The sequence below is a fragment of the Danio rerio genome, chromosome 1, assembly GCF_052040795.2.
Source record: "Danio rerio strain M-AB ecotype USA chromosome 1, GRCz13ab, whole genome shotgun sequence".
Classification (NCBI taxonomy): domain Eukaryota; kingdom Metazoa; phylum Chordata; class Actinopteri; order Cypriniformes; family Danionidae; genus Danio; species Danio rerio.
The window spans coordinates 2,662,501-2,674,706 of NC_141021.1; the positions used below are offsets into that span (position 1 = coordinate 2,662,501).

Below are 12,206 nucleotides of genomic sequence, written 5' to 3' on the forward strand. Positions count from 1 at the left end.
CTGTCTCGTCTACATTTGTAAATGTCTGTCTACCTGTCTGTTTGTCTGTCTGTTTCTCTGTCTATCGTCTACTTTGGATCTCTGACTATCTGTATAAATGTCTTTATGTCTATCTCTGTCTATAGCGCGCTGCTATCTTTTCTAAGTGTTTAATCTGGTTGAGGGTGTTGTGGCACTCATCGCTGAAGGCATTGCGTCTGGAATACGCATCTGTTTCAGTCCTTTTCTGGCTGTTGAACGGCTGCCAGGAATATTGCGCTCCTGCGTGTTTTCTATTGGCTAATGTCTCTGGCATTACTCAACAGGTTAGTCAGTCTTAAATGGTTTAGGAAGGGGAGGTGTTTTTCCTCTGGTGCTGCTGTTGCGCCTCTGGGTCTGACCCAATGTGCCACTGCATTTAATCGTTAGTGCGGTGTATTCCTTTGATGTGATATGATATACAGTAATTTGCTCCATACGTACGCGTGTCTGATGTCCCTCATTAGTTAGTCTCTTTAGATAAAAGCCTTGGTTAAATGACTACACGTACATAATATAATCCTAGAGTACTTTTTGATTAGCTAATACCAAAGCTTTCCAGAATAACATCCGTCTATTATTCTTTTTAGGTACGCGCTGTCGGTTTAATATGCTATTAAATGTAATTAGTTATGCAAAACATGTTTGTTCTAACTCTAGGCTACTTTCAGTTTCATAATAGATGATTTTAAAGTATCTTTGATATAGTCATGTTAAATATATTGATCCTAGAAACAAATTAAATCTGAAAGAAGCACTCAGTTGTCAGAAATTCTCATTTGAAATTGTGATTTACCACTAATATCTTGAAATATCATTACCAGGAGCAAAATATCATGATAATATCGTATTATCGGAATATGTGGTTCCCACCCCAACTAGAAATGGATATATTGCAATGTAAAGCTTTTGTCGTCCATTTTTCTCAAACCACTGTCCTCTTTTCCAGATCCCGAACAGAAGAAAGTGCCTTCTCTGACGACGTTTCTACTTGAAGCTGCTCACCGTTCCCATCCTACACTGTAAACAACACTGGCTTGGCCACCATTAAGATCTCCATTCCCTTTAGACTTGCCAAAGCACAAGGAACTGACACGCTCTTTCCATTATTAGATATCGTTTCAAGGAAAGCCATTGCCTTCAGATAGAGTCATCCGCAACCGTCTGGCTCAAGAACGTTTGGAGACCTGGAGCATGTTCTTATTGTCGCGCCAGTGTTGTGCACCTGGGACTAAATGACTGATGAACAACTTGGCAGAGATTGACAGCTTCACTGATAGCGGGCATCTCCAATGCGACAGCCACGGGGGCTCTGAATGTGACATCTCTATTTAAAGGGCCTCGCCAAACAAACTGAGACCAACCTCAAAAGTACAGCAACACACAAACGCGCAGACTATTTCAACCCAAATCAACAGACAACATTCACAACACAACTATGGCTTTAAACATCGCATCGATACGAGACACAAAATGGCTGACTCTGGAGGTGTGCCGGCAGTTTCAGAGAGGGACGTGTTCGCGCAGCGACGAGGAATGCAAATTCGCACATCCGCCCAAAAGCTGCCAGGTGGAGAACGGACGGGTGATCGCCTGCTTCGACTCGCTGAAGGTAAGAGTGGCAGATTATTTGGTGCAGATTTCCTTTAGCTAATCCCAAAGGACTATTCTGTATATTATATAATTAAACGTCTTTATTTATGATGCAGTATGTATGCATGAGGGTAAATCACTGCTTCGTGGCCTTTTTTTCTTGGTTCATTACATCATTGATTGATGGATTTTACCATTAGAGCAGAAAACAAGGTAATTTGTATTTTTAAAATTATGGTAGTCAACAAATATATAAGTTTCATGTATATTTACATTAGAGTTCGAATAGCTTAGACTCAATCTTTTCATCCTTTGTTGAGGATAGACATTATTTTGACAATTTTTTGTTTATATATATATATATATATATAACAGGGTTATACACTGGTAAAAACACTATTGCATGACTTCCGTTGTTTGCATTAAACCAGGGGTGCCCAAACTTTTTTGTACGAAGGGCCAAAAACCAAATATCATTGATATCCATGTGGACCAAAGATAAATACCAAACTATTTTACCTTAAAACTGCCATGGGTGTTAACTAACATAGTCTAACTTTTTTGATTAGAACGTATTGCAATAAAAAAAACAATCACATTTAAAACACAGTGGAGATCAATGCTGAATACACTAGTCAAGCAGAATCTGCCTTTGCCTTGATTCTCTCACCAAAGTCTCTGCAGTGTTCTCTATTCATCGTATGTACATTTTAAACTAAATCTAATTAATTTACACCATTTATGTTGAATTATTTAAGCTCAGATAGCTTTGTTGTAGCGAAACAATAAGACAAACAAGTATAAGGTTACGTTAATTTTGAATCTCCAAACCATTCTCAGATGGCATGGTGAGCCAAATCAAAGGTTACCATGGGCCAGCTTTGGCCTGCGGGCTCTAGTTTAGGCATCTCTGCATTAAACAGTTTACAGCAAAAGACACCAATGTTTTATAAATAACACACCAACTTGGCATGGAGGAGCCGGAAGTAGGGCTGGGCGATATGGCAAAAAATGCAATCTCGAATAATTATGTTCCATATTGAACAATAACCATATATATTTCAACATCAGTTTTTAATGCTAGCAGATTTAAAAGACAGGGTATCCGTGAGGTCTTAAAATGTCTTAAAAAGTGGTAAATTCACTGAAATGTTGTGTTGTATGTCTTAAATCATTATAAACATTCATTCATTCATTCATTTTCTTGTCGGATTAGTCCCTTTAATAATGCGGGGTCGCCACAGTGGAATGAACCACTAACTTATCCAGCACATCCACAACCCATCTCTGGAAAACATGCACACACACTCAGACATTATGGACAATTTTGCCTACCCAATTCACCTGTACCGAATGTCTTTGGACTGTGGGGGAAACCGGAGCACCCGGAGGAAACCCACGCGAACGCAGGGAGAACATGCAAACTCCACACAGAAACGCCAACTGAGCAGAGGTTCGAACCAGCGACCTTCTTGCTGTGAGGCGACAGCACTACCTACTGCGCCACTGCATCGCCCTCATTATTAAACAGGTCTTTATTTTTCTTTGTATAAGTAAAGCTACTTATCGGGCTGACATTCATCCAATCAACAACAATCCATCTCAATGAACTCAGGAAAAGAAAACAAAAAAATTACACAATTTTTCTGTGCACCCAGTGATATGGTGATATTCAGTTATGTCGGTTATGCAATATAATAAAGAATCATGGTTAAAAGTGTGCATTTATCAAAGAACAATTTAAAAAAAGGCAAATAATATAATGTAAAAGCAGCAATTCCATTGCCAAATAATCTACTACTTGTTTCTGATGCAGTTTACTACATTCTGTTTTTTATCTGCAATATCACATTCAGGGTGAATATGCAATGCATTTTAGTGCCAGAACTATTTGTTTTATATGATGTAATTTCCCTATTGCACGTTTTTTTTCTTGGTTTTATTAAACAGCACATTTAGTGCATGATAAAATTTCAAAAATACGATAATAATAAAGCAAATGGCTCATTGCTGTGGAATTGCAGCTACATGTGTACATTATATTTGCATTTATATCTTTAAACACAGTTTATCCAATCTAAATATTCTCTAAAACTCTGATTGCCATGCTAAATATTATATTTCATGAGTGTACCTGACAGCTGTTTATGTTGCAGTTTAGCTAGTTGGCCAAGTATATTGATTAATTAAAACAAATCTGGATCTGTTTGTTTTATAAAATGTTCTTTTACATAGATAAGAGTACATTAACACCATTTTTGACTGCTGATCAATTTCGAGCTGATAATTATAATGTAAATGAGGCTCGCAAACTTGCTGCACCCTGTAATTGCCCAAGCGAACGTCGACAATTTTTTGAGGATACTTTTTGTGTTGCTGGCAAATAGCTTGTCCTAGTGCAGCACTCTCAAATTAGAGTGCATGTGTCAGCTCTGCCACACTGCATACTGCACACTTCAAATAAAGCTGACCTATAGAGACCGAAAGGGCAGCGCTGCTCTCTCATCCAGGCAGTTTTATATCTTTCCATCTAACATTACCATGCCACGTCCGTCATTTATACGGCCTGCCGGTGGGTTTCCATGAACGCTTGTGCTGTTTTTAGAGGCTTGACCATGTGCGAAACAAACAATAACACGAACACAGTGAGCTTTGTGGTTCAATCGATAAACTAGATGATGCACTTGCACATAATTGTCATTTTTTTCTGTCTTTGAGTTTCCCAAAACCATTAGACGTTTACAACAGGGAGCATTAATGTAATATATTTCAAAAGCATTTTAGTTTGAAATTACAGTAGCACATAATGGCATTCAAGATTTAGTGCATGAATCAGTTCATACTTATATTCAAACTGGACTTTCGTGCATTTTAATGTTTTGTGCACTTGCACATCTTTTATATAACATCAGCTGAATTCTATAATAATACGTCAGATACATATTTTTAATGATGCATTTAGTTATTGGTGCTAATGTAGTAATGGTGTTTTTCATCATTCACCCATTGTTTTTTTTTTAAAGATTTTTTTAGATTAGATAAATTTAAAGATGCATGCTTCAATGCATGTGTTTAAGTATGTAAAGCAAAATAATATGCTAATTAGTCCAGCTAAAATATTTTAAACTTTAAGAATATATAATATATAAGAATTAAAGCAAGATGTCAACCATCATTGACCTCCAGTATTTTTAGTATTAAAATAATTTTAATATTGAGATTATATTAATAGTATCTATCTATCTATCTATCTATCTATCTATCTATCTATCTATCTATCTATCTATCTATCTATCTATCTATCTATCTATCTATCTATCTATCTATCTATCTATCTATCTATCTATCTATCTATCTATCTATCTATCTATTCATCCATCCATCCACCCATCCTAGTCTGTCTGTCTATACATCAGTCTGTCTGTCCGTCTTTCTTTCTTTCTTTCTTTCTTTCTTTCTTTCTTTCTCATTTTGTTTATCCATCCATCTGTACATCCATTCATCCATCCAATGATATTGTCTGTTCTTTATTTATTTATCCATTGGTCTAACCCTATGTAATTCTGTCAACCTATTCATCTTTTTGGTCTATCATTCATCCTTTGTGCTTATCATTCTGTTCATCCATCCATCCATCCATCCAACCATCCATCTATATATACATACATCTATACATTCATCTAAACGTCTATAAATACAAACATCAGTGTTTCCTCTAGGATTTTTTCCAGCTTTTTTACACAGATCTATCAACTACCTATTGTCGTGGGCACAGTATTACAAGTCGAGATCGCATTCATGTAATACAAGCATGCGGATCTCTTTGCTTGCACGCCGATTTCCTGTTCGTGCACAAAACTTTTTGCATGCCCTCAAATATACGCTACTCAAGTGCATTTGCTGAAGTGTGATTTTGTGTGTTTTTGTAACGAGCATGTCTTTAACATTTATTAGATTGGCTAGAAATATTTATGAATGCCTCCAGTAGATGTACAGAGTGGCGTTAATGCGTCCTGAAGTAGAGTGAAATATATATTGATCATTTTAATCTCAGTCATAGTTTTAGCAATGTTAGTACAATTTAAACCAAGTAAAAATGAGAAACGCTTTTGTTGTATTTCTGCAAAATTGAGCATTTTTAATTTAATAATTGACATTATCATCTTAGCCACACTCTTTAATGAGTGAGTTTTGCACAGACAGGCATCGCTTTTTGTAAATGATGAATATTGTAATGAATAATATGATTATATATAACTTTAATTATGAATTAATTATTGGTGTCTTCATCAGTTTCTTTCAAAGTGATCTCAGAGTGATCTTCTAGTTTAATCTGGGTCACGTAACGCCTAAACACAGATGGTCATGAGGCGAGCGGTACGGCATCTAGCATGTTTTAATGCAGTGGAAACACTGCGCCGATGACATTGACAAATGCGCAGTAAAACTGGAGCAGGTCCCATCTCTCACGGGAATAATAGACTTAAGATGCTATTTACCTTGTGTGCTGCAGTCCCGGCCTTCAAAAAAAACAACGAATCATCAACAGCTTACATGCTCTCTGCCGTTTATCACACAAATTAGGCAAGGTCACGGTGTAGGTCAGTGTCAGAGGATTGTGTTACGAGCGCTTCAGGCCACAAGGCATGAGGGGGATATCAATACAGTCAACCCATGAGCGAGCATGTAGAGTTTGCATAGAACTGATGTTTTGAACGTTGCATTATAATAAGTGATCTTTCTTTTTAGTGTTGTCTCTGATTCTTTTTTAGTCTCTAATTCATTGCATTTTATTTACTTTCAGATGCATAGTAGTCAACAATTGAATTGAATCATCACCTTTCATCTAAAACTATTGACCATTTTTGATTCACTTTGAATGTTGACTGCTGTATATTTGTATGAATTAAAATGTTGTTGTACACTCATTTGTTCATTCAGTTTTTTTGGTAACACTATATTTTAAGAGTCCAAAATAATGCATTAGTTAAATAAAATAATGCATTAATTAATTTGTCCACAATTAAGCATTAGTTAAGAACAAAAATACTAGTAAATAATGGTTAACGAACATTTTAAGGTGGCGACGCAGTGGCGCAGTAGGTAGTGCTGTCGCCTCACAGCAATAAGGTCGCTGGTTTGAGCCTCGGCTTAGTTGGTGTTTCTGTGTGGAGTTTGCATGTTCTCCCTGCGTTCGCGTGGGTTTCCTCCGGGTGCTCTGGTTTCCCCCACAGTCCAAAAACACGCGGTACAGGTAAATTGGGTAGGCTAAATTGTCCGTAGTGTATGAGTGCGAATGAGTGTGTGTGGATGTTTCCCAGAGATGGGTTGCGGCTGGAAAGGCATCCGCTGCATAAAACATGCTGGATAAGTTGGCGGTTCATTACACTGTGGCGACCCCAAATTAATGAAGGAACTAAGCCAAAAAGAAAATGAATGAATGAATAATCATGAATTATGTCTTTGCTCATGCTTAACTGATGCATAATTCTGAATAAGTTAATCTTGATCCACAAGTTTAGCTTAACTAATGCATAATTTGGGACCCTAAACATGTTAAGGTAACCATTAATTACTAGTGTTTTCTTTCCTAACCAATGCTTAATTGTGAACAAATTAACCATCAATTTATGCATTATTTTGGACCCTTAAAATAAAGTATTACCAGTTTGGGTAGATATTCTGAAATATTCTAACAAAATTTTCCAACAAAATGTTTACAAATGTCAACAAATGTTCAATAAATTTCTGATTCTTTTCATCATTTGCTTTCAGCTATATTTTTCATGAATTAAAACATATTTGTTTGCTCATTTGTCAGCTCAAGTGAATTCAGTAATACTGCACTAAATCAATATTTAGTGTTCATACTAGTACAAAGTGCTGCTTTTAATAAGGTCAATTTGAAGATGTAGGATTTTATAATGTTAAAAATTTATTAAAACATGCATTAAATTGAAGAGACGCATTGAATTATGTGCTTTTGGGTGATTGTGCCAGCATTTTGTGAGTTTAGTTCAGGCCTAAAGCTGATACGTGACAGTTTAAAAGGATTTAACTAAAGCGCTCTAACTTGTATTGTTTTCTGTCTGCTTTTAAATGAGCCAAAGCCTCTGCAATCATATTAACCCGTGGTCGTGCGTGCTCAGGCTTTTGGGTTGCAGGGCAAAAGTTGAATTTATTTTGGCAACATCAGCCTGAAAAACATTTGTGTGTGTGTGTGTGTGTGTGTGTGTGTGTGTGTGAGTCGTCTCTTATTCAATGGTGAGGTTTACAGGAGTCAGAGATCTAGTGAATTACTGTAATTTGCCATTGACTTACAGCCTGTTATGGCAGTCCGGGTCTGTCAGAGATGACGGCTGTCTAATGCCTTAACAACTGCCTCCAGTTACAATCCATTTCTGAGTCTTGTTTGCAGTCATCCAAACCATATTGTGCATCACAGGGTTTTTCTTGGTGGTTGATATCATATTTATGTTAAGAGTGAATTAAATCTGTACTCTTACTCTCTTTATGGTCTTTTCTAAAGATATTGTTCTTATTTTCTCAGTGTAAAAGTGGTTGGGATCAGTGTGTTTTACACTAATATAAAAGAATATGTGTAGACTATTTCAATATGGAGATGTCATTGACCCATGAATGTGTCTTGCTTGTTGTCAAACTTTTTCATAACTATAACAAGCGGCAAATCAGTCATGACTAAACATTAAAACAGCTATCATAACATTATTTAGCAATATTTGGAGGGAAGCTCTCGAATATTAAAATGTAAAACAGTAAATACTTTAGGAACATTGTTATTGTTTACCTCTCTCAAAATGGTCTATACATACAGTCAAGCCCTAAAGTATTCATACCCCTGTCTGGGTGGATGTAAAAAAGGTAAATGTCCTATTACTGTGTTTCTCAACTGGTGGGTCGGGACCCAAAAGTGGGTCGCAGGAACATTTTCAGTGGGTCGCAGAGTGTGTGGTCAATAAAACAACAAAAGTTTAGATTTAAACTTATATTTTGCTTATACTGGACTTTTATTTTGAAATGCGCACACGACAAACATACCGTTTGACATGTGAAATTTAATTTCATTAAAGCAAGAAATATATCGAAGCGCAAGTGCAACCCTGAAAATGTAAAGTATGGATTTATATATATTGATGACAAAAAAGGCCTCAGTGTGTCATATGAAAGCATGAAACCTTCAAAACTAAGACAACATTTAGAAACCAAACATCCCAGTTGCAAGGACAAACTGGTGGACCATTTTCAAAGACGACTCCAAGAGCTGAGGGCATCACAAAAGTGCATACATTTTGTTAAATGACAGCAATAAAATATTGTTTATTTGTAAGTCTTTCTTATGATGTATCTGTCAGTACTTGTGTGTTAACAAATAAATACAAATTAATTATAATTCCTGACATTATATTATAGTTCCTAAAAATTTGGGTTGCGGCTTGATGACCATGTAAAAATGTGGGTCTCATGGCCAAACCAGTTGAGAACCCCTGTCCTATTATATATACTACTAAATGTCCTATTAGGTAAATGGGTCCAATTATAAACTTTGACATCAGTGAGGTAGAATGTAAATGTCATTTTAAAATGTCTTTAATGTGTCGGCACCAGTTGCGTGGTGGTTAGTGCATTGACAAATGCACTCTGGTGCTCACGGAGTTCGATTTCCATCTTGAGGTCCTATGCTGATCCTTCTCCTCTTCTTGCTTCTCCCACTTTCCTGTCATGGCTCTCGACTGTCCTGTCCAATTAAGGTGAAAAAATTATTTTTAAAATGGCTTTAACGTTATTTATGAACTTGTAAATGTGTATTGCAACGCTGAAAACATACTGAGGTCATCTTAAAGTAATGCACGATGTGTTGAAATATTGATTATTGTGACAGGCCTAATTGAATTAAGAAAAAAATCCCAAAAAATCCTGTAGCATTGACTTCACACACACAACCTCTACACCGAAAAAAAAGATTCATCTCAGGGTTCAACGCTAAGGACATTTTCTACTGGCCCGACTGGACCAGCAGTTCAGATTTTTACTGGCCCTGCCAAAATTTTCACTGGCCCCAACAAAATAAATCAATTAATTAATTAAAAATAAATAAATAAATAGCTATTTTTTTAGCCACATATTTTAAATAATGTGTCAAAAATAATGTCTTTGAATCTAGAATTTAAATATTTTTTAAAATGTTAAAATATTTAGCAGTAAAATACAGCAGTATGGAAAATGTGCTGGTATTTTATTGCTAAACAAAAAGTGGCTGACTTAAAAGTGATGGAAAACTATGCAAAACATCACTTCATTTTTTTCGTTGTGTTGTACCCATGTAAACATCTTTTTCCACAACGTTGGAAACGGACGTTTTCTTTTAGCTTCATCATTTGATGTTGCCGTCTCTTCACTGTTCTGGTTTTTACCAGGTTGTGGAAAAAAATAACGTGCTCACAACAACCAATCAGATAAAAGGAACCAAAAAGCAATATGGGGTTTACGACTTTACAGAAAACGTAGCATTCTGAGACTTAAAAGCACAAATTGTTGTTCTCGGTTCTAAGACTGTATTTGCACACAATTGACAGTAGCAGGCAAATAAAAATTTGATGACAAGGCACCACTGGCCTGATCGGGCCAGTAACGATTCTCTCTACTGTCCCGAACATCTCTCATGCTGGCCCCGGGCCATCGGGCAGTCCTTATTGTTGAGCCCTGCATCTGATTTACTACATTGTTTTAAGGTAAGTGGTTGCAAACAATTGATATGGGCTGAATTTACACAAACAAATTAAGTTGAACATTACTAAATTTAATGTGTATGTTCAAATTCAGCTGATATAAATGGTTTGCAACCTCTTATACCTTAAAAAAAAGCCCAATGAATCATTTTTGTCAGTGTAGAACAGCATATATGCATCTTGAAGATTGCGTTCTGCTGCATTATTTCCGTCCTTAACACAGGGGCCCATTGAGCTGGTGTCTTGTCTTTGGCCCCTGGGATTCGACGGTTCATCAGATTTTCCTCTTCTGGAGCAGCCGGAGGTGCTGCGGAGACTCGTGGATTCCTCCGACTGCGCTGACCTTGTGAAGATGCACAAAAGGCCGAGTTGTTTTCCAATCAGCCATGTGCTCTGCATTAACAGATAATGAATCTGGTCAGTGGGCTCATTTGTACCGTTCACTGTTTCATTGTGATGCCGTCCTGCTGCCCTCAGCAGTTGCACAGCGGCCGTGAGATTCTGCTGTTTGTCCTTTTAAAATGCAGGTGTGCTGCAATGTGCTGCGTGTCCTGTCCACACCAGCACAAAGAGAAGCAACCGGCCTGCAGTTCACCAGTGTTAACTACATTTTCCATTATTATAGACGTACAGCACAGCGAATTTCCTGCTTGACCGCAGCGTGACTTCATATTCAAGGCCACGACATTCTAACACGTTCGACAAATCAGTTTCAGGGACTTGTGAAACACCATTAAAAGTTGCTAGGGTACAAACTGTTTTGTTGCTGGGATTCAGGATTGTGGATCTTTTGCATTTAAGGTTACATCACACACGTTGTATATTGTGCAGACAAATGAATGTTGTGTGAAGTAAGCATTAGGGTTGCATGATACTGGAAAAATTTGAGGTGTTTTTGTTTAGTTTTGCATAGCGGCACGGTGGCTCAGAAGTTAGCACTGTCACCTCACAGCTAGAAGGTTGCTGGTTTGAGTCTCGGCCGGGTCAGTTGGCATTTCTGCATGGAGTTTGCATGTTCTCCCCGTGTTGGTGTGGGTTTCCTCCGGGTGCTCCAGTTTCCCCCCCAGTCCAAACACATGCGCTATATGGGAATTGGATGGACTAAATTGTCCGTAGTGTATGAGTGTGTATGTGATGTAAGTGTGTATGGGTGTTTCCCAGTACTGGGTTGCCGGTGGAAGGGCATCCGCTGTGTTAAACATATGCTGGAATAGTTTGCGGTTCATTCCAGTGTAGTGACCTCAGGTAAATAGGGGACTAAGCTGAAGGAAAATGAATAAATGAATGTTGAGTATTGTGATAACGATCTTTCGTTAAAACATTTTCACAGAAAAATGCTCTTTTATTAGCCATGCTTTTACATCATATATTTATATAATGATAAAATAAACAGGTAATAAACAGACTGATCACAATGTACACATATTATAGGGTATTTATAAACAATTTTAAAAGGTTTTTGCATTTCTAAAACACACCGATATTTCTGTGACCAAAACAGACGATAAATAATATGAATGAAATAATCAAATCTTCATAATACACTACACACATTTTATTCATGTTTTGGGCCATTTATTCATTCATTTTCTTTTCGGCTTAGTGCCTTTATTAATCTGGGGTCGCCACAGCGGAATGAACCGCCAACTTATCCAGCATATGTTTTACGCAGCGGATGCTCATTCCATCACTGGGAATGTTTCTAACTTCGATACCATTTTCGAGACTGTAGGAAACAAATTCTGCAACTTTAAAATTAAGCAAATAAATTAAAAAGGAAACTAAATAACTAGACCACCACCATAAAACTGTTATACCGGATACATCAGCAGTCCTTAAGTAAAAAAC

General features: G+C 37.1%; 1 protein-coding gene and 1 long non-coding RNA gene across 51 annotated transcripts in view; one reads left to right on the top strand and one right to left on the bottom strand.

Annotated features, from left to right (window-relative positions):
* Positions 1–12,206, top strand: part of mbnl2 (muscleblind-like splicing regulator 2) — a 130,613-nt gene that overhangs the window by 27,404 nt on the left and 91,003 nt on the right. For 44 of the 50 annotated variants that reach the window (NM_001441830.1, NM_001441837.1, NM_001441832.1 and 41 more), the window contains 1 exon segment: positions 968–1,630. In NM_001441830.1, coding sequence (NP_001428759.1) covers positions 1,457–1,630 — 174 coding nt within the window. In that variant the 5' untranslated portion in view covers positions 968–1,456. 50 annotated transcript variants of the gene reach the window in all.
* LOC147846640 (uncharacterized) lies at positions 1,200–9,715 on the bottom strand. Its single transcript, XR_015476102.1, has 3 exons — positions 6,999–9,715; positions 2,118–2,814; positions 1,200–2,053 (listed from the first exon to the last, which is right to left on the bottom strand). It is a non-coding gene; the product is annotated as an uncharacterized LOC147846640 (long non-coding RNA).